The 21,571-nt window shown below is 37.6% G+C and overlaps 1 protein-coding gene across 1 annotated transcript in view; it reads left to right on the plus strand.

Annotated features, from left to right (window-relative positions):
• Positions 1-458: 458 nt before the first annotated feature.
• The window catches only part of LOC142057085 (uncharacterized), a 37,613-nt gene continuing 16,500 nt past the window's right edge, over positions 459-21,571 (plus strand). The window contains exons 1-20 of the mRNA XM_075092566.1: positions 459-548; positions 1,488-1,665; positions 2,459-3,027; positions 4,697-4,717; positions 6,159-6,218; positions 7,404-7,457; positions 7,739-7,783; positions 8,607-8,633; positions 8,932-8,976; positions 9,604-9,648; positions 10,318-10,371; positions 11,639-11,707; positions 12,384-12,452; positions 14,329-14,397; positions 16,537-16,605; positions 17,046-17,114; positions 17,201-17,269; positions 18,435-18,503; positions 19,710-19,781; positions 20,375-20,443. Coding sequence (XP_074948667.1) covers positions 1,506-1,665; positions 2,459-3,027; positions 4,697-4,717; positions 6,159-6,218; positions 7,404-7,457; positions 7,739-7,783; positions 8,607-8,633; positions 8,932-8,976; positions 9,604-9,648; positions 10,318-10,371; positions 11,639-11,707; positions 12,384-12,452; positions 14,329-14,397; positions 16,537-16,605; positions 17,046-17,114; positions 17,201-17,269; positions 18,435-18,503; positions 19,710-19,781; positions 20,375-20,443 — 1,704 coding nt within the window. The 5' untranslated portion in view covers positions 459-548; positions 1,488-1,505. The remainder of the gene's footprint in view (positions 549-1,487; positions 1,666-2,458; positions 3,028-4,696; positions 4,718-6,158; positions 6,219-7,403; positions 7,458-7,738; positions 7,784-8,606; positions 8,634-8,931; positions 8,977-9,603; positions 9,649-10,317; positions 10,372-11,638; positions 11,708-12,383; positions 12,453-14,328; positions 14,398-16,536; positions 16,606-17,045; positions 17,115-17,200; positions 17,270-18,434; positions 18,504-19,709; positions 19,782-20,374; positions 20,444-21,571) is intronic.

The raw sequence follows: 21,571 nt of genomic DNA on the forward strand, positions 1-21,571 counted from the left end.
CATTATAAGGAGATTCACTTAGGTCTGAAAGGGATCCTAAAGACATGGACTGCTATGATGATGTTGAAAACATGATGCCCAGTACCAAAAGCTGCCTTGCCAAAGCATGACAGGCGTGCAGAAGTATGGGGGTGAAAGGTGTGTGGTAGCGATGGGAGAAGAGAGTGAACAAAACTGGGCTGGTGTGTAGGAAAGTGTGTCGGGGTGAGAAGAGTCGTCTTCCATACATGTGCAAGAACAGATGAGGATTTATGTGTGGAAATGGCTGTGGGGGCTAAACCTAGGATGCATGTGCATAGCCTGGGGAGGAGGAGAGGAGTGGGTGGGTGCCAAGAAGGGGGAGCCAGTATTGCCATTCTTCCCCTTTCTCCTTGCCTCTGCCTGCTGGCCCCTCCTGACACATGACACCGATTCTCACAGGAGCCTGCAGCCCCACTTCTCCCTCCTTTCCTCACAGATCATCCAGCAGAGAGAGGACAACGCAGCTGCCTGCAAGCCCAGGACAGCATCCTGCATCTCTGCAGAGCTTTTTGCTTAGGAATCTCGAGGTAAGGACCCCCTGCCCTCTCTGTGTCTGTGGGCACCAGAATTCCTGCCCTAAACTAGCAGGAACTGAGAAACCCTGCAAACATGGCTGTGTTAGGGACTTCTGTGAGATGCTTAGTCCTGGCAGGTTCATTCTTGCCACTGAGCTGCCTTTTTGCTACATGTTGTGCCTTCCTGGGGAGAGCTTGCAGGGACATGGCGATGAAACCCAAGTGGGGCAGGACTGACTTGCCCAGTCCCTGAGCACCCTGTGAGCTCCAGGTGTGTCTGTGAGCTCCAGTCCCTGCAGAAGGAAAAAGTCCTATCAATAAGTAGCTGTCAAGCCTGGGCTCAGTACTCTGGGCTCATGTCCCCAGGGTTGCACAGCAGATATGTTCATGCCTGGACAGCACCCTCAGGCCATGACTGTTCCTCTGTAGGACTGCCGAGGACAGGGGGACTGTGATAGCAAGATGAAGTACGCGTGATTCTCAGTTCTTAAGTAAAGAGAACAGGGGAATACTCAGGTCTCCCTCTGTACCTCCTTGTCTCCATGCCAGCTCTGGGAAAAGCAGGTTTAAAAAAAACACCCCTGTGAATTACACTTGGGATTCGCACTGCATCCACATGGGTACAGACAAGGTTAAAGTTTCTGAGAAGTGCTGGTTGTACAAACACTACCAGGCAGTGAGAGAGAACTCAATATGTTTGTAAAATGTGTCTCCAGTTTGTCATGTGCTAGAACTACATGCACTATGCTTGAAAACCACTCCAGTATGTCTCTGTTTTGAAACTGATTACATATTTTGGAGAAGATATTACCAAAAGAAAATAAAATCAGCTTGATTTTGGGGACTATATTTTAAAACACAGCCTGCTACGCAACCTGTCAAAGCAATATTGAGTAATGTTTTATTGTCCTCGTACTGCTGTACATCTGTATTATTATTTGTGTTGTTTAGGAAACAGAAACCAAACAAATGATGTTCTTCAGATTCTGGTGGATTTTGTGGATACTTGAACACCATGAGTTTTTAGCAGAAAATCTCAGGGAAGAAAAAAGATATGGATTAAGAAGACCAAAACCTAAACACATTCTGTCAAATACTGTAGAAAAATATCCCAGTCCAAGTGATCAAGGTGAATATTGTAATTTTAAAACAGGTGTGGGTTTTTTCCCTGATTCATTTATTTGGATTCTGGACTACATGATTAACTTGTCCTCTAAGATATTGCTTATAATCAGCTGGGCTTGCCTCAGTCTACATTTTCACATGCCTTATTTTTGCACTTTTATCTTTTTACTCCCACCTTTTCCCTCCCTTTTTATGTATTTCAGAAAAGGAGATTGCTTCCAAGCTTTTTATGATATGGCTAATAGCCTGTTATTGCCACAACAAGAATAATAGCCAATAAAACTGTATTTCTATAGAATTAATATAATCAGTAGTTCAGAAAATTAATACTCTGCAGATCCTGATTTTGGAAACTTTTATGTCACTGGATATGAGTGTCAGTACCAGAGACAAAATGTAGCTCTGTCAAATCACATTCCAGTGTCTTATCCAGTAAGACTCATTTTCCTGCAGATGACTTCCACCTTCCCAGTCCTCATTCTGGTAGGCTATTCAGTGAAATACCAGCGAAGAGGATGGAATGAATGTGTAAAACCACTACAACATTCCTCATTTCATACTACCTGACATCACCTCACCTTCAGTTTCTTATTCCTTAGGGCATCTGTTCTGGAGCAAATTCCTCAGCCTTTATATGCTCTATCTTCATGAGGGTCTTACACTTGTGATCACAGATGTTCTAAAAAATTTTCATAATTGCACTCTCACTTTTGAAGCCTAAAATACATGTAAGGGTAAGTGTAGAACAAGATTTAGTAAGAACTCGCTCCACTTACCTACCTACCTATTTATTCTAGATGAAGACTGCATTCTGGAAATTGCTTTTTTACTGGACAGCTCCGAAAGTGCTAAGTACTATAATCATGAACAGCAGAAAAAATTTGTACTGGAAACAGTAGACAGAATGAAAAGTTTGCAGCTTAATTCTGGACGAACCCTTAGCTGGAGGATGGCCTTACTTCAATACAGCAGCACTGTTTTTATGGAGCAAACTTTCCATGACTGGAAAGGTCCCGAAGCATTCAAATCTCACGTTGCTCCCATCACCTACATAGGTCATGGCACCTACACAACTTACGCTATAACTAACCTCACACAACTCTACATGACTGAAGGGACTCTGGGTAGTGTGAAAGTAGCTGTGCTCTTCACTGATGGAGTGGATCATCCAAGAAACCCAGATATTTTTGCAGCTACAGCTGATGCTAAACACCAAGGAATTGTATTTTTCACAATGGGAATGACCAGAGTGGCTGAGGAGGCTAGCAATGCTGCCAAGCTCCGGCTCCTGGCCAGCATCCCAGCATCTAGGTTTGTTTTCAGCCTCCAGGAGAAAGAAGCTGTGGAGAAGCTTCTCAAAGAAATGGTATGTATGAGAAAGAATTTGAAATAGATACAGGAACATATGTAAAAAAATGGCCTTATTTCCAGTATTTTGAAACACACATGCTATTGAAGAAACCTGTACCTTTTACATGTTGAAGTAGCCCACTTATTAATAAGACCACTGTGCCAAAGTACAGATTTCCTTTCTCTTCACACCATTCAGATCTTGCCAGCCGAAATATTTGAAGTTGGAAACTGAATTAGACTTAAAAAGACCTGTCGTGAAGTTATTTTTATCTCTATTTTTCCTCCTAAGAAAGGTGTTTTAAACTTCCTTTCTTAAAAAAAACCAACCAATTTTTGACATCCTACTGCTTTCTTATGTAGCAAGTAGGAATGTGGCATTGCCTTTTGTACCAAAAGGGATGCAGCTCTTACAGAGGTGAAAATAAATTTGTAGACCTTAGTGGAGATATGTCAATTTAGATAAAATCTGAATTTGACCATAGACATCTTTAAATTTCCATGGAAAACTTACCACATAATCAAGAAGAAATGTGTAAATTGAGCTTGGCTGCCTTTTTTCTGCACATGAACTTAATTTATAAAAAACATTCCCTGCCAAGAGTGGAGAATAGAGCCATCTTCTAGCCTATAAATCTGGTGACACAAGCTGTGGATGAAGTCCTGATCTGAGCATGCACAGAGATATAAAATAGAAAGGTAAATAACAACCAGGAGACTTCTGCAGTGAAACTGACACTTAAGTGATCTCAAACAGGCCTAGAGCATGTACACAAGCTGACCTTCCAGTCTGTCTGCCCTTCACTTTGACAGCCTGCCACTCTGCATTGGTTTCCCTGCATATCACCCTTCCCATCTTCTCTGGTATTAGCATTGCTTTCTGCGTCACAACAACCACCTGTCAAGTGACTAAACACACTTTATTTCACCTGCTCCAAACAGGCAGCCATCCTCAGGTGCCTTCTTTTGAGAACACGGCTGCTGGTTTAATTAATGGCTTTGGCATAATTATGTGCATACATGTGAATTTTAGAGATGTGTATTGCATTGCTGCTCATCAACACATTTTGTCCTCTCAAGAGACTACATCAGTTGTGAAATGTGGAAGGAATGCATTGTATGTGGGTGTTTCAGCTGTAGAGATCTTCTAAAGAGTAACAGAACTAATTCGGTGGTGATAACTTTATGTGATCGCTGTCAAAGTCAAATCTTCTCTAAGGTGTTCTTAATGTTCTCATTTAGTCTGTGCCTAACAGTATGCATAAAAGAGCTTCGGATGTTCTCAGGTGTAAAGTATGTATCATTCACTCCTACTAGAGAGCTGTTGGTATCTAGCACTTTGGAAACTGTAGTTTCTGGGTGCATTGTTCCTATATACCTAGATAACTGTATTGGTTTAGTCTGTTTACCATTGTAATTTTAGCAAATTATAGCTGGACAAGGAGAGTCAGAGATTTGTGCAGTCAACAATCTATAATAGGAATTTAAATTATTTTTCAGAATAGAGAGATTGCTAGAATGTTTCTCAGAAATTAAAGCTTATTAATTCTAGTTAATATGTTAATTACATAATTTAATTAACTAGCTGCTGAAGCAATTTATTTTAACATCCTTCAGTGTCTTTCCAGTAGAGCTGGGTTATGGCTTCAAGTTTCTGATGTTGTTTTGAATATCTGTCTTTACAGAAAGATCTGTCTGAGGAAGAGGTAAGTAATTTTTTTTCCTGTACAGAACAACTGCTTAATAGAAACACTTCCAATTATATGGAAACATAATTCAAGAAAACTGATAGCTCAGGAAGTTGGTTAAATATTGATTCTAATGGGATTGCCTTCAAGTAAAACATGCTTTCATATTTGCAGGACAGACCTTTAATTTGCTAACCTAATGTCATTTACTTTCCCTCCTTATTTTCAAAGTTGAAAAAGAACAATGTGTCCAGGTTAGCAAGAATTTGCTGATATGTCTCGGCACATTATCCAACAAACTCAGTGGATAAGAAAACATGACACAGAGCTGAATGTGGTGCAGTTCTAGCCCTTAATGCTCTTCCTATGTAATAGAGTTTAAAAAAAGGAAGGAACTCAAACAAAGCTCCATTATTGCACTTTTCCAGTTTGTCCACACTGTGTCATCCTGACTGCGGGCATTGGTAGGTCTGGCTGCCATTTTGTGGGAAATAAAGTTAGCTTTCCTTTAAAGATGTTAGTCCAACTTAAGGTACAGTTAGCTCAGGCAAAGACTGTTCTGATGGGTAGCTCAAGGAAACTGCTAAACATTATGACTGTTTGCAAAACTTGAAGCATTTTCTTTTTCACTCATTTCCACTGGCATGTTGATTTTTCTCTATCAAAATAAATCCTGAAGTAGTAAGACATTCAATGTTATCCTTGGAAAACATTATTGTTACTAATTGGGATATTCAGATAAGAATAATATTTAAACCCTTCACTTCTAGACATCTCCAAGCTGAGTGGATGTTTAATAAAAAACAAAAGAAAAAATAAAAACATTCCTTACACCTCCTCCAAAAATACCCCTGTATCTGTAATAATTCTGTATTATATAATTGTTTTAAAGTTTCAAAAAGATCTTAAAAATCACGTACCTACATACTGTAATGATGTCTGACTGGGATGAATGACGGTAGAGGTGACAGAAGAAAAAGATTATAAACTATTATACTGAATTGCATTAACTAGATAAAAGTATACTTCCGTAACATCTTTTGTTTATACGTCAAGCTAAAGTATGATCTATTCTACATATAGTGGAGTAAAGTGGAAAAAGGATATAAAAAGTTTTCTTATCACATTGTCTTGGCTATCTCTACAGTGACTAGTAATCAAAAGAAATCCGCAGTCATAGACACAGCATACCAATAATCCGACCTTGTGAAGAGCTTGGAGGTAAAGCCATTATCAAGGTTATTAAAATTTCAGGATTAGGAATGATACAGATTTTTGGATCATTCCTGAGGAGTGGTAAACTGACAGTGAAAAGATTTCTGTAAAACATGTAAATATAACTGGCTTTTGGTCATTACTGGTGTACTCAGACTAGCCATACAGTAACTTAAAGGCAATGTTTGTGTGTTTACTATCTTTTCTGTTAAAATGTGCTGATTTGAACTATTTTCATTCAAAGTGTCCCCAGGATGCCACATGTAACTGTGAGAAGGGGGAAAGAGGTCTTCCTGGCCCCGCTGTAAGTAGCTGTCATTTCTCAGAAACCTGATACCACAGTATAGATTAAGATTCATTTAATTGATGGAATTCTTTTTAGGAAATTATTTTAACCCAAATCCTGAGCAACAAAAGTTCAAGGTTCACTACATACTCCTCCATAGTTACATTGCATGGAAGTGTCACACCAGTATGAAATGCACAGAGACCTGAGAATGCCATGAGACTCTCCCTCTGACAAAAGAACTGTGATGTGGTGAGGCTCTCCTTTTAGCCACAGCAGTTTAAAAGGCAGGAAGGAGCAACTTTCCTGTGTGGAACAGTAATTCATCTGTTACAGTAAGACAACCAGGCCAGGTTGATCTAACTAGCCCCAAATCAAACACTAATATCTAAAAAGCCCTCTGAAAGCAAGAGAGAGTAAGAGGCTGAAGCATTAGGAACAATTGAGACAAGAGTCTTGTAAAGAGGATAAAATAGACTGGACTTCTTTCAGAATAGTCTTACAATTCAAATCCCTAAGCAAATCTAGGGGTTTGCTTCATACAAGGTTTGGTGATCTAAACTGCAGGGTTTATGTGTCAAAAAGAACTCTCGGAATTGAACGGTCTGACATTATATCCCTAACATTGAACTAAAGCATCACAGTACCTTATAGCCCTTGCTCAAGTTGTCACAGTTTGAACCAGGACCCTAGAGATCTGCCCATCTGCATCCTTTTGACCTGAACATCCTCTACATACATAAATAGAAATACACACTGGTTTTATCCTGCACAGTACAGCACACTTTAATTGAAAATGTAGCCTCTTGTGTGCAAACAGTAGTTTTGTTTGGGTTATTATTCAATGTCTTTGAGAGTGCAAGTACCTCTTAAACAAAAGCATATACCTCAAAGAGTTCGAAAGAAAACAAAGCACCCACTTAGCCAGCTGGGTAGCTACAAAAACATATGATCACTTCTTTTCTTCAGATAAGACCTGAACAATTTTTGTTTACAACAAAGACAAAAGAGGAAAATGGCTGTCTATTGAGTTGGTCCTGCTGCTCCCAGAAATTAAATTTCAAGGTTACGGTAAATGCAGAGATCTTTAAAAATAGATCTATGGGAAGCATATACCCTAAACATAAAAAAATAGTGTATATAGTGTAAAATAAAACTACTTGAATAACATATATTATAAGAATTTTATTGTGTTGTTTTCAGGGTAAAAAGGGTCGCACTGGAGATGATGGAGCTCCAGGCCTGAAAGGAACAAAGGTGATGTGATTTTTCAGATTTAGGAGAAAGATTTGGAACTTCATTAATATGCACAGATTATCCTAATATGCCCATATACTTTCCACCTGTGAATTTCTTAAATTTCATCTAGTGCCTTTTGCTGTAAAGACTGAGATTCTTTACAAATTAACATAAAATCTTCAGAGTGTAAAAGAGGGAGCTGGTATGCTTCCTGTATTACACTGAGATATCTACTCAGACAATGAGGACAATACTGCCTTATCCTGATTTCACTGATCTTGATGTTGGATTATTCATAGGGGGAGCCAGGTATTAATGGAATCCCAGGACGAGATGGAGTAGAGGTAAAAAAAAGATTTTTCTCCCTTCTCCGATGAGCAGTGTTCCTTCAAGGCAAAGTGCCACCTTTTTTTTTCTTTTCTTTTCTTTTTTCAAATTAGAATAGCAAATTTCAGTTCTGGTTTACCACCTAATGATTCATTAATACCAGAAGAACTGAAAACATTATAATTGCTTAAAGAAAGGGAATCATTCCTTCTGATAAGAGTGATCTAGAAAATACTCTCTAATAATACACAGTCCCTCCTAAAAAGTGTGAAAATCTCTGATATAATAATCTAAGAACATTACTGAAATTAACGCTCTGCTTGCATCTTTATGGGTCAGTTTAAATTTTCATGTGGCGAATAAAGGATCCAGTGTGTAACAGCAATGAAAAAGTTGAATGAAGTACATATAGGAAGTAACTGTAGGACCAGCCTCCTAGTGCTTAACTGTGAATTCATTCACATATGAATCACTCTATATTTTCTTATTTTACAGTACAGCCTTTTTAACTAGTGACTATTTTCTTGCTTTCTTATTTTAGCATGTTTCTCACTAAGATGGAAATATGAACTCTAGTTGATCTTTTACACCATCAAAACCCTGGTCTGAAATGACACTTCCATATGATTTGTTCACACATACAACAGCGTCTATCATCACCAGTAGATGCAGTATGTAGAACCATATTGCCATGTTTATCAGAGATTTCTACCTAATTGTTCATTATAACCTGAAATGCTGGTTTTCTAGAGAGACTAGAATGTTAATAGCGCCAATACTCACATTCTTACATTTGGGTTATATATCCTCACAACCTGCTTTGCTTTTTTATTTTCCCAGGGGAAATCTGGATATAAAGGAGAGAAGGTACTTCTTTTAGTCAGAACTTCTGCTTACATATAGATATTTGATGTTATCATTATTTATTATGTATAGTGCCATATTTCTTACAAATACTTGCTCATTACTATGAACAATAACATCATCTTACCAGCTGCTGCACAAGCTCTAATAGAAGATGTATCCCTTCCCCAGTGAATTTACAGCACAATTGCTATAATATGTCATGAATAGAATAACATTTAGGTTTTCAACTAAAGCACCCAAACAATAAGGATGATATGCTCAATATACCTCATAAATACTTATTCCTGTTCCTTTCCAGGGTGAAAGAGGTGAATGTGGAATCCCAGGGATAAAAGGAGACAGAGTAAGTAGCCACAAAGTTGTTATGCTTTCAAGAAACACAGTTAAAATACAGAAAAACTATAGTTCCCTGAATAACTACCATGGTGATAGATTTAAGGCAAGTATTAATTCTAATGTTGAGGGATATTAACAATTGACAGTTTTAAAAAATGACATGAGCAAGGATACCATTTTTAGGAACTTTCTCAGCTCCTTCTGTATTTTCATGTGACGACTCTTAAGGCCCAAGCCTAAGCCTGTTTATAACGATGGTAAAACTCTAGTGGACTTAACAGAGGCAGAAGGCCTGAAGTAGTAAGCAAAGGGAATGAGAGATGAAAATGAAGTCAAGGTTTCTAACACCAATCTTCAGGATTTGCCGTGTAGTTGCTGTGAATATTTTATATGAAACAGAGTTTAATCCTGTATTACTGGTCCTTGATAATTCTTACTCTGTATTCTGATTACCACAGTCCATTTTAAAAATATTTATTAAATACTTGCTGGCTGCTGAGCTTCTCTCAATTTTATTTTTTATTTTAATGTAAAGATATCTAAGTATGGTACCTTAGTAAAAAGTTATCTAAAAGTGGTTTTGATTAAATCTAACTACACATAAATATATTCCTTTTTTTCACTTGCCTTCCAGGGTCCTGAAGGTCCAGCAGGCCCCAGAGGAACAAGAGGGCTACAGGTAAAAAAAAAAAAAAAAAAAAAAAAAAAAAAACCAAAAAACCCCAAACCCTATAAAAACAACAGTACTTGGTTCCCTGGGATTCAAAGCTCTGAAATAATATCATACCACAACCAACATGGAATTTGAGCCACTGAGATTTTAGATGTCTTGAACTATCTTCTTAATTAGCAAAATTAACAAGAATTTGAAGGAGCAGTCTAGACAAATAAATCATCCGATTAATTCATTCAGTTTCAAAGACCACAGCAAATACATTTCCATTAAAAAAAAAAAATCACTCTTTTCCCATTCAGTGTCTTAACTATTTTGTTATCTCACAGAAGTACATGGAAATGGAAATGGAAACACTTTAATCTCTTTTCAACCCATAACTCTTGGACTGAAGGCCAAGAAGCTTAGCCCATCATAGATGTTTCAGTAAATCTTGACTATAGATTACCTTTAACTGTATTCAAATAGAGAGCCAAATTATTTTCCTGGATTACCAGACCCAGCTCCAACTCAGCTGAGTAGCTGAATCTATATACACATCAGAAAGCAAAGCTTCAGTTCTGAAATGTTTATGACCCATATCTTCATGCAGACTGCAGCAAATTAGATTGCTTTCCAGCTGCCATTGTTATGAAAGCTTGAAAAGTCACATTAAAACCATTCCTGTTTTAACAGGGTCCACAAGGACAATCTGGAGATCAAGGGCCTGAAGGCCTGCAAGGATCAAAGGCAAGAACTGCATTATTTCTTCTCTTTCTTTATGTTAAAAGGTATTGATACAGCCTCACAACAATAATGCTTTTATCCTTATACCCCATACCCTTCTTGTAGGGGATGCAGTTTAATGTGACATTGTTAGCAAGTAATATACCCTTTGTATTCTACAAGGTTCCTAAGAAAGGTCTTCATTTGCATTTTGTATTGGATTCAAGTCCAAATCACACTCTAATCTTTTCTCAGAAACAGTTAAAATATGGTAGCATCACAGAATATTACTTAGCAGCAGTGTAGCATTGCATTTCTTCAATTTTCAATTTAAAACTATTTTTTCCCTAAGTGCCAAGCAGGAATTCTGTTTGGGATCTCAAACAAACTCTTCTCTTGAAACGGTACATTCTCAACAGGAATTCTGTAGCTCAGAATTAGCAGTCCCACTGTTTACTGGAGCTCAGCAGAAGATATCTGAAAGTCATGAGGATGAGTGCAATTCAGGACATAGTCTTGCAATGGGCCTTCTGAAGCTGGGCCACAGAAATCACCCAGTGCTTCACTGCAAGACCCAGTCTTGCATAACTCTGTAAACATAAAGTATTTTTTGTTTGCTTGTTTAAAAAATGTATGATTTATATTTATAAAATCCTTAAGTTTTGCTGAGTTTACTTCTCACTTAACTCTCTTGTAAATTCCAGATATACCAATGGAGATTACTTCATTCTGTGGTTCTGTGATGACTTCATATCTTTATCAGAGTAGTTTAATGGAAGATGCAAATATCACTGGGTATTATGGACAATTATGGGAACTGTTTTAACTTCATTAAGAGACCACTTTGCTTCTCAGAAAAACTTCAAACAGTAATTCAGCTAAGGCTAATCGGCTCTTCAGCTACTGAAAGTAATACTGTTGTGGAGAAAAACTTGAAAATAAATTTGTAAAGGACATTTTCTCTTTTGACATCTCCTTTGGACCATATCTAGAGTACCTGCTGGCCAACAGTGAGGCACAGAGTAGTCAGGTGACAAAACTCATATCCCACGTGAAATGTAACATTTTTCCTTTTGTTTAATCTGGTATCACTTTGTACAGGAAATATCTATGCTCTTAATAAAGGGAATTTTGAAGCATTGAAAGGGTGAACAGATGAACTACTGTGTAAGAAAATTCCAATGGGCTGAAATTCAGGATATACAAAAAATGAACTTACAAACTGGATTAAACTGATTTCCTTAGTCACCAATTTATAAGCAGAATTGCTTCTTTTTCGTTCTTTGAAAAGGGTGAAAGAGGTCTCCCTGGGCCACCTGGCTTGCCTGGAGAGACTGGAGTAGGACTCCCAGGCCCAAAGGTACAAGCATCTCTCATCTTCTATATTACATGTGTTGTAGGATAAGAATGAAGACTGAGACAGCTGAGATAATATACTTGCTGGTACATGAGAAACTTCAAGCCCCCAGATGCTGTTTTTATGGTACTGGAAAGGTATTTTGTATGTTGATCAAAAGTGTTTAGGAAAAAAAAAAAAAGTACATTTTAAGTATGTACTTTAAAGGACTTTTTTACAGTAGTTCTTTTGCTTGACATAACTCAGTCCAAGCAGTGTATGGCTGAGTAAAAATGTATACATATCTTAAAAATTATCCTGTGAAAAACAGGCTTGTTGGTTTGGATGACTGGCACAAAGAAGGCAGAAACACTATGATAGAAATACTGACTTTTTGGAAAAGGACAAGTGATACATAATGTACTAGGAATATGATAGGAATAATTAACTGTTTAGATTCAACATTGTCTTTCCTCAAATGCAGAATTGAGGCTGTCCCCTAATGTTGTGAAACTGCACCAATTCAATGACTGTCAAGCCACGCATACTGTGTTACTCTGAGGACACTCAGTTTTTCTCTGCCATTCCTGTATTCTCCTACGTCATGTATTTCAAGTACAGACTGTCTGATGTATTTGTATGTGTGCAGCATATAACAATTCCTACATCAGGCTTTTTCAAAATACATCTTTGTTTGAAGGGTGACACTGGATTGACAGGAAGACCGGGCCCTGTTGGCCCGCCTGGAGTTGGTGAGCCAGGACTTACGGTATGTTTGGTTTTTTTATTTGGTGATAGGGAAGCAGGAGAGAAATGAAAAAGTCTCAGTGCTTCCCTGTAAAAAAGGATATATGTGCGTTAAATGATACCATCTCTTTTCTTTTTTCCACTAGTTCTCACTCTCATACATACTATGTTGTCTGACTTCATTTCCCTCAATAAACTGGAACTGTTTCCAATTCCTTAGCTTTTCTAATTATCTTTGTCTCCAAAACAGCTATGAAAAAGTAAGACCTTATGCAAAGCCACATAAATATTTAAATAATCTGTCCCCGATAGATTCAAATCCACATGTGGTAACTTCAAAGTTGACTGCTTTTCAGTATCATTAGTACGTAAACATCAGCATGGCTTTGAGGGAGAGATTCCATTTCAGCTACTGTAACATTAGAAGCAGTCATATGTACACAACCTCCATAAAGACATTCAGATTTCATAAGCGGTCCCAGGTAACAATTTCACCAGTATTAACTTTACTGGAGACAACAGAGGGAGAAATTAAAAAAAAAAAATTGACTTTCAAAATTTATAGTAGGTTTGGCTCTGAAGTCTATTCCTTCTTTTCCTTCCTTTCCTTCTCCTGGTAGTTGTGAACTCAGTCTCTTTTTGGTAATTCAGAAAATCAGTACACCAATTTTATGGTCACTTTTTCCAAGTGCCAGGCAGCACCTTTTACTGATCTATTTACAATACAGCAGACTCAAATTCATTTCTCATCACCTGGATGAAAGACCCCAAGGGAAATTTTGTGCAGTTTTTTCACAAGTAGCTTTTCCCCATTGACAAGGAAAGAACTGTAATAATAATTGCAAAACAGGTGCTCCCATAAAAACTGACTGATCTCAAACCTGCTTGAAAATACATTACTGAAGAGGAGTGAGTTCTTGTTGAAGAGCCCAAAGAAAAGAGCATTACTAATAAGGCCAATGGTGATGGTCAAAGTGGGGCAATAATTCTTCCTGAGTCTCTTCAATAACAACATAGAGAAAAGACTCACTTTGTGGGGGAAGAGGTGCCTGTGATGTGTATCTTTGTTAGCCACAACAGCTGTACTGGTAAAATAAGAGAATCTGATTTAAAAATATATACTAAAGGTGTTTTTTAAATTTACTTTAAAGTATATTTGCTCCAGAAGTTTTCTTTTTATGGCTGAATGCAGTGTAATTATCTTTACATAAGAACTAGGCATAATTCTAAAGCTCTGTGCAGAAGCAGAAGCATATTTAGGCTATGCAGAGCCAAATCTACCAGCAATCTGTGATGTGTGTGTAATCTCAAGGACTAAATCAGAGGAAAAAAAACAGATGTGGGAAAACACTGTGAAGCAGAGTCAGTATGCACAGGTTTTGGACTTGCATTTAGTGAAAGGTTTTAGTTGGCTTGCCCCTTGTGCTCCTAGCAGCTCTGCTTTCAAAAAGAGAAGGGCATGCCATTATTCTCTTCACCAATTACAGTTAAATCTTTCTACAGCTACATCTTCAGTACTACTCTGCATGGTCTTTAATCTGGTTCTCCCTGTCTCTCATGATTATACTGATACATTAATAAGGATTAGTAACAATTTCTAAACCAAAATGAAGTTTAGGGAGTGAAGATTTCAAAAGTATAAGGAGTAGGAATTTCAGCTACATAACCTGTGATTCATAAGTAACCAGAAAAGTAAAACTGTCTGCCTTGTTATTGCTGCAGGCCAGAATGCTCATCATTTATTCACTGTGAATATCATATTACTGTATTATTTTTAACAGGTTATAACTACACAGACATTTAAAGACATGCTTAAAACCGACAATGACATAGAACATGCTGCGGTTGATTTGAGTGATTAATACATATTCTAGGTCATGTAAAACTTATGTTAACAGGGGCCTCAAGGACCACAAGGTGTTCAAGGAGAAAGAGGTTCACCGGGAGAAGGGCTTCCAGGAGCAAAGGTACAACAGTCAAAGGGTTTCAAGACCAGAGCAGCACCATTAAATAAGTGCATGCCAAAACAAGTCCATAGCAGTCATGGGAGTCTGAGAAAGTAGCTTGTAAATTAATATTAAAAATTGGCTTCAATTATCCTGATATATTTTCATAGAATTCAGTTGGTCCAAACATGACTTCTAGGCACAGCTAGCCTTTGGGGCCTGTAAAGCTGATATTTAATTCACCTGACAGTTGATTTGTGGGATCTAAGCCTGGAACAAATTCCAGCTATAATTTTAAAACAGCCTTAAGTATCTGACTTTAAATACAATATTATAAAAGTGATTCATAGATGAAAAATTTAGCTTTTTGTTGCTTTTTTCTAAATCCTTATATAGAGAGATCTTTGCTGTCATCAAAGACAGGCTTCTAAGCTTCTTAAATACCTCAGCCACTGGCTTATGCATTTTAGCAGAAGCCTGAATTCAGTTTGTGTGAAAAGAAAGCTGCTGTTACTAATTTTCTGATCCAGTGGAAGTAATTACAGTAGTAGTTGCACCTGCATGGATGGACTCACTTAGACCCACTGCTAGCTCCTTTTGCTGCCTGCTGAAAACCACCTCCCAGGCTGAGTTGTCGCTTTGACCATTGATTACAATAACAAAGTGACACAGATTGTACATGAGCTAAATAAATAACTAAATGCACCAAGGCAATTTTGGTTGGGAAAACAATAAAAAATTGTTTCACAGATGCAGGCCCCAACTCTACCTTTGCTAAAAACCTTAGGGTATTTGCTTAGCACTATACTGTAGTCAGCTAGGTTTAAATTTGACTGCTGCTAGCAACATAATATCTTCAAACATGCAGTATATATTTTATGATTAATTATATAAATTATCTAACCTCATTGTTAATGGCTGGTATTTGCTTAGCAGATCTCATGCATGAAAACAAAAAAATGATTTGAAGAAAATTCATTTAGAAATTACTCCACTGCCAATGAAATACCAATTAATGTGGGAAGAAACACTACAGCTAATAAGTAAAGCACTGCAACAGTGCACAGTGGGAACAAATACAGAAGAATGCATAATCTAACCAAAATTATTGAGCAATTGAGATAGGCAGAATCAAATAATCAAAGTGGAATTCTCACAGCATTATTGGAACTCTTGATTCTATTAAAAAATGTACTACTTTTTACTGCCAAGTCTGACCTGGAGCCAAGCATGTATCAACACTGAGTCTATATGTATCTCTAATCCTATTTATGGCTGCCAAGTATGTCAGCTCTCTGGTTTTAAATACATTTTAAACAGGTGATTTGTTAATCTAAAGCAAATTTTACAGCTGCTTTCTTCAGAACATTTTTACTACAAGCTCACAGTTCAGTAAAAAGGAAAATGAAGGCAGGTGTTCATCAGGAGTAAAGAATGTTGTTTTAAACAGAAATCTCTATAATGTATTTCAGCCAAAGTTAAAATGATGGAATTGGTTACTAGGGAGAGAAAAGACCTGTCTGGGCCATCACTTGAGTGATTGTCTTGGGTGATTCTGTGACAATTTACACAAACTAAGGATCTGTCTCTACATGTTTTATAAACAGAATTACAAGAAATCACATTATTTATGTCCTTATTAGTAACCTGCATTTTCCCCAAGACCACTGTTTTGTAAATAAACATTTAGAAAGGCAATGACATTTACAAATAGACTTCTACAACAGTACAGTTTGGCCTGGTCTTTACTCTGGCAAAATTCGCAGTGACAGCCAGATCCTCATTTGCCACACTTAATGACATTAACCCATTGGACAAATAAGCAGAATTCAGCTTTCAGTTAGTCTCATTACTCAGCCCTGCTGACATTTAAATCAGTTGTGGTTTTGCCATTGATTTGAACAGGACAGGACCTTAAGCAATTGAGTTGGGCAGAAAAATAAAAACAAGCCTGTTCAGTTCTTTCATCAGCAATTTCAAACTGCAGAGCAAGCTCATTTGAAAAGATGACCTCTTTGGTATCCTGGAAAACAGATCCAGGAGTTGCTTTCTGCTTCTTCTCATTTTGTTTTTCATGATGACAGAGCAAAGAGTGTCTCTAGTTACTTCAGAGAGAACAGCTGTGTGCTTCTACAGTTAACGTATTCTTTTTTCATATAGGGAGACCGTGGTTTTGATGGACCAAAAGGCCCTCGTGGACTTCCAGGCACCAGCATAAAAGGTGAAAAGGTGAGCAGTAAATACGTGAGGGGATTAACAAAGTGCCAATAAATCTTCATAAGATAGGGAATACAGGGTTGATATTCACTACAAAAGGTGTAATGAGACAAGGAATCCACAATAGGCCCTGGCTGATAAGGTATTTTGTAGAGACATTTATGCCTAATAAATTCTCCCAACCTATTTTAACATCTCTTCATAGTAAAATAGGAAATGTTACAAAAAGCATCTGATTCTCTGGGAAGGTTAAGGTTTAGAAAGGGAAAAAGAGTCTAGCTGTTGTTTGCAACTGAACCAGCAGGGAATAAATGCATATATGAAAGATAAAAGGTCAGATCCCCAGCTTCACTGACTTCAAGAGAGGTTAAGTCAACATGTACTAGCATGGGAGCTGTCCCAGATTATTTCTGTATCTTTACACAGCTAAGAAATTGTACTTTGTTTGCCAGGGTGAGTTTGGTCCTCCTGGTTTACCTGGGCCAATTGGATTACCTGGAATTGGAATTCAAGGAGATAAGGTGCAGTTGTCACTTCCCCCTCACACCACATTTAAATGTGTAGTAACAGAGAATATTTTTAATAATTACTTCACTAATATTTTCAGGGAGCGGAGGGCCCAAAAGGACCACCTGGCTCTAGAGGGCTACCGGGACAGGGACTACCTGGACCAAAGGTTAGGGAATTTTCTGAAGTAAAAGCTACTGTGCTGTTTTTACTGTTATGTTTCCTGATTAAGACATGGTCTTTCTCTACCCTTATGCTTTTTAAAGTGCTGAACACCAATCTAAGGATTTACATAAGTGCAGAAAATTATTTTCTTTATTAATATCATTAAACTCTACAGCAGATCCTACTCCACTGAAAAGCCTTGATAAACCAATGCCATAGCTATCTATTTAGGTTTTGGCTTGGCTCACCACAGAACCTTTGAGGTACTACATACCAGAGAGTGAACTGCACTTCGTCTGATACATTTCCACAGAAAGGCTTGTCTGCCTTGAACTTGCAGTTTCATCATATCAGGTGCAGGTGCAGTGAATCAATTCCAAAAAGTGGTTGCACTTAACACAGGAGAACACCAAAATTTCAGTATCATCTTTTATCCTCATTGTACTGTTTCCATTCCAGAAAAACACATACATACCTTACAGATTGGCTGCCTTCCTTGTTACTTCTGCTGCCTGTTGTCTCACCTGACTTTGTGTATTTACTGTATCTAGCAGTTAAGAATGGTCCAAGATATAGTGAAGATTACCATTGCTGAAGGAAAACTCAGAATAATATAGCCTTGACTGAGTCACAAAATACAGAACTGTTAATGAAAGACATCACCCTTGAAGTGTTTGGAATGGAGATTTAAAGGGATTTTCTGAAAGAGGTGACAGATAAAGTTCTGAATGACTGAAGGCTATTGAAGCATAGCATAAAGGAACTAGAGGTGTAAGTGGGTCAAGGGTCCACACCAGGTAAAGTATTTTGCAGCGTCAGAGATCACCTCTTACATGTTAAGTGATTGTGCAGGGATATGCTTTACCACTGGTAAAAGAAAGAGAACGGTGAATTATCTCCAGATGTCAGAAATGCTCCTGAAATCAGCTACTTTGGTGGGAAACATTCACAGGGACATACAATTATAGATTTACAGCATTAATCATTTCCACCAACAACTTTTTGGTGACAGCTCAAAACATGCTGCAGATTCCCAATCTTTGTGACCAAGGGTTTAACACATCATACTAAAGACAATATCACACTAATCTTCCTTTAAATACAAACAACCAAGAATATGCTTTTATATTTTTTGATGATAACGCTGTTAAAAATTAATTCTACTTAAGGGTGATCAAGGCTTGCCAGGAGAGACTGGAGTGCCAGGAGAAAGAGGTATTGGAGAACCTGGTTCTAAGGTAACATTGTTAATAGAGGAATTTATTCATTTGTTTGTTTGTTTGGATTCAAAATTTGTGTTTCCTGAGTATCCCTTCTGTAGGCACCTAAAATAGGTTTAGAAATAAAATTTAGGTTCTTGGCCTTTAAAATTTTTAACACAGACTTTCAATATCCTCCAGAAATGGGAACATTTTAAATGCACCATTTCTGTACAAAATAGTAAGATTTATTGTGACTGAAAATTTCTGCATGCCTGGTCCATGCTCAGGTCAGTGTTGTATACAGCTCACCTGCAGCTCTGTCCAGAAAACCAACCAGAATATTAAACAGTTCTTAGAAATCACAGCCCCCAGTGTCAGCTAAGTTATAGCCAGAGCTGGTGAAAAAAAAAGCACTGAACAGTGGTTATTGTCCTGCTCCTTCCCTTTTCACACAGGTTAGGATGTAAACAGAGCAGCAGCTACGTCCTCACACCTTCTTATGGGAAACAAGCTGTGCTACTAGACAGAAAGCACACTTGCTTAGAGGAGAGGAAGCCATAACCTCTCTGAGCTCAAGTGACCAAGATATTAACCAGTCCCTATGCCATTTACAGCCAGATTAACATAAAACATGGGAATGGATGAAAAAGTACTTTTGTGATGGTGGAAAGGCAGCGGGCAGTCCTGGTTTTGCTCGTTTGTTAGGGATTTGGGACAGGGTTTGGAAAGGAAATAATTATTCAATTTCTTTCTTTAATTTCATAAACTATGGTAATACTGAGTGAACTCATTTGACCCCAAATGATCCCATTTCATCTAAAACCAGGTCAGGCTCTTGAACCTTACATAAATAAGCTTGATGACAATTCCACTGCTATTAATAGATTTGCACTGCTATTCACCAGCAAGTTGTCAATCATCATGTCACAGTCAGCTCTATCTGATATTTACTTCAAATGCTGCCACGTAATGACACGAAGGCATTTTTTAATAAGAATGAGCTGGAACATTAATAGCTAATAATATTAATTGCATAGATAAAATGCACAGATGGCAGGATAGTTTCAGATACATGACAGTTGTCTTTATAAAAAAACAGAAAGATTTGGGTTCATATGCATAAATGTTTGCTATGAATATATATACAGTTTAGTAAATTTCTAAAATAGATTTACTTGATTCAGAGAAAGAGTAGTACCAAGTCTGCATTTAATAGAAGGACTTACTTTTTATTGATGTCAGGGTGAGCCAGGCCCTTCAGGACTGGCAGGTCTGCCTGGTCTTCCAGGAGAAGATGGAGCCCCTGGACAAAAGGTTGGTTCATCTCTGTCTGCACTCTACCTGCTTCCCTCCCAGCACTCCTACTGTTCTCCCTGTGCTGATACCCAAGCCTAGAAGAGTGTTCATGGACAAGGGGAAAAGCACATTTTTCAGTGAAAAAAAACTCTCTTTCAAGCATAGTTTTTTAGGGAAAACTCTTCTTTTTCTTTTTTTTGGGGGGTAGGGAATTGTCTAATCTTGTTTACAGGTGTTGGCTTTTTTTAATCCACCAAATGCCCTGCAACTGAGAAGGGAAACCTCTAAAATGGCTACAGGCAACCTTTTGTAGCCTTCCAATCATACTGTTTTCCTAGAATCAGAAACCCCATATATTTAAAGATTATATACTCAGAGTATTCAGCCATCACTAAGGAAACATGCTGCTTCATGCATTCCACCCAGAGTTTTACAATGGTTGCTTCTGAATATGGGAAGAAAATCCTGGGCCCACTGACATCAGTGGGAGTTTTGCCATTGAATCCTGAGGCTTCTATAATTTTCATGAGCTTATTCACGTGAATATAGAGTTGATCTTGCACCATGTCTACACAGTACTCTGAAATGCTCCTTTGATTTTTCTGTTCCAGGGTGAACCAGGGTTACCTGGTCTTAGAGGTCCTGAAGGTGCTCCAGGAATTGGAATACAGGGGGAAAAGGTGATAATTTCTTACTAAAGGTGACATTCAAAATTTAATGTTCCATGAATAGGTTTGTCAAAGCCTTCTCTTTTTTGGTCTATCATAAGTAATGAAAAAATATACCTCAAGGAATAGGTTAATGAGTGCTTCTAAAAGTGGTTAACTGCAGAGTTTACTTCAGTCTCAGCCTAAAACAATGACATTTATATATTGAAGTTAATAAAAGACCACCCAGGACATCTTTTTCAAAAAATTTTTTTGGAAATGAGAGCACAACAGTTTAGTGGCTCACAGTTTCCAGTACATGTGGTAGTATCTAGTCCAAGAAGTTCACAAACAGCTAACTGGGATTACTACTTCTCTTAGTAGGAATAACTGGGTCGATCTTTAAGGCTATGGCTCTTGTACTGGTCTTCTGTACTGATTTACAGATGGAGACATAATTCTGGTTTCTCATATCAGCACCTGTATCCTGTGAAATAAAGACACTGGAAATTGCTGGAATAGTTGGACAAGACATTGGACAAGACATACAGAGATTAAATGTCACACAGAAGAGAAATAAAGATATTAAGTATCAGGACTGAAAGAAGCTGGAAGGGCTAAAAAACAGTGTAGGGAGGAAAATCAAGGCACCCACCTGTTTTTGGACTACTTTGGTAGGGAATACAGCAGATGACATGATGCAGTAATAAAACTGATTACTGTATTGGAACTTTTTCAGAACGATTCTGGACTCATAGCTGTTCCATTTTTGTCATAATTATTACAGCCTAATAATATGCTTAAATAGTAGTTATCCCTTTACAAACTTTACACTATCTATTCTTAGCTTTTTCTGCCTGGAAGTGTAAGCTGATTAATCAGAGAGGGCGTCATGGCCAATTGATTAGCCATATTTCCCTTTGAATAAAAAAACAAAAGAACCTTTGAGTGAATTATGTTTTCCTGGTTTGATTATTTCTCTTAGACATTATCTTCATGTAATTACTTAGTCTGATTTTTCAGCTGCAAGGCTGCAATCTTTAAGACTCCTTTTGGTTCTTATTTTTTGACAATATTCACTGGTAAATTGGTTAATTTAATTTCAGATTAAATCTATGTAGTTTTAAATGTACAAACCCAAAACTGGACAATTACTGAGCA

Source organism: Phalacrocorax aristotelis, chromosome 5, assembly GCF_949628215.1.
Source record: "Phalacrocorax aristotelis chromosome 5, bGulAri2.1, whole genome shotgun sequence".
In the NCBI taxonomy this organism is placed as follows: domain Eukaryota; kingdom Metazoa; phylum Chordata; class Aves; order Suliformes; family Phalacrocoracidae; genus Phalacrocorax; species Phalacrocorax aristotelis.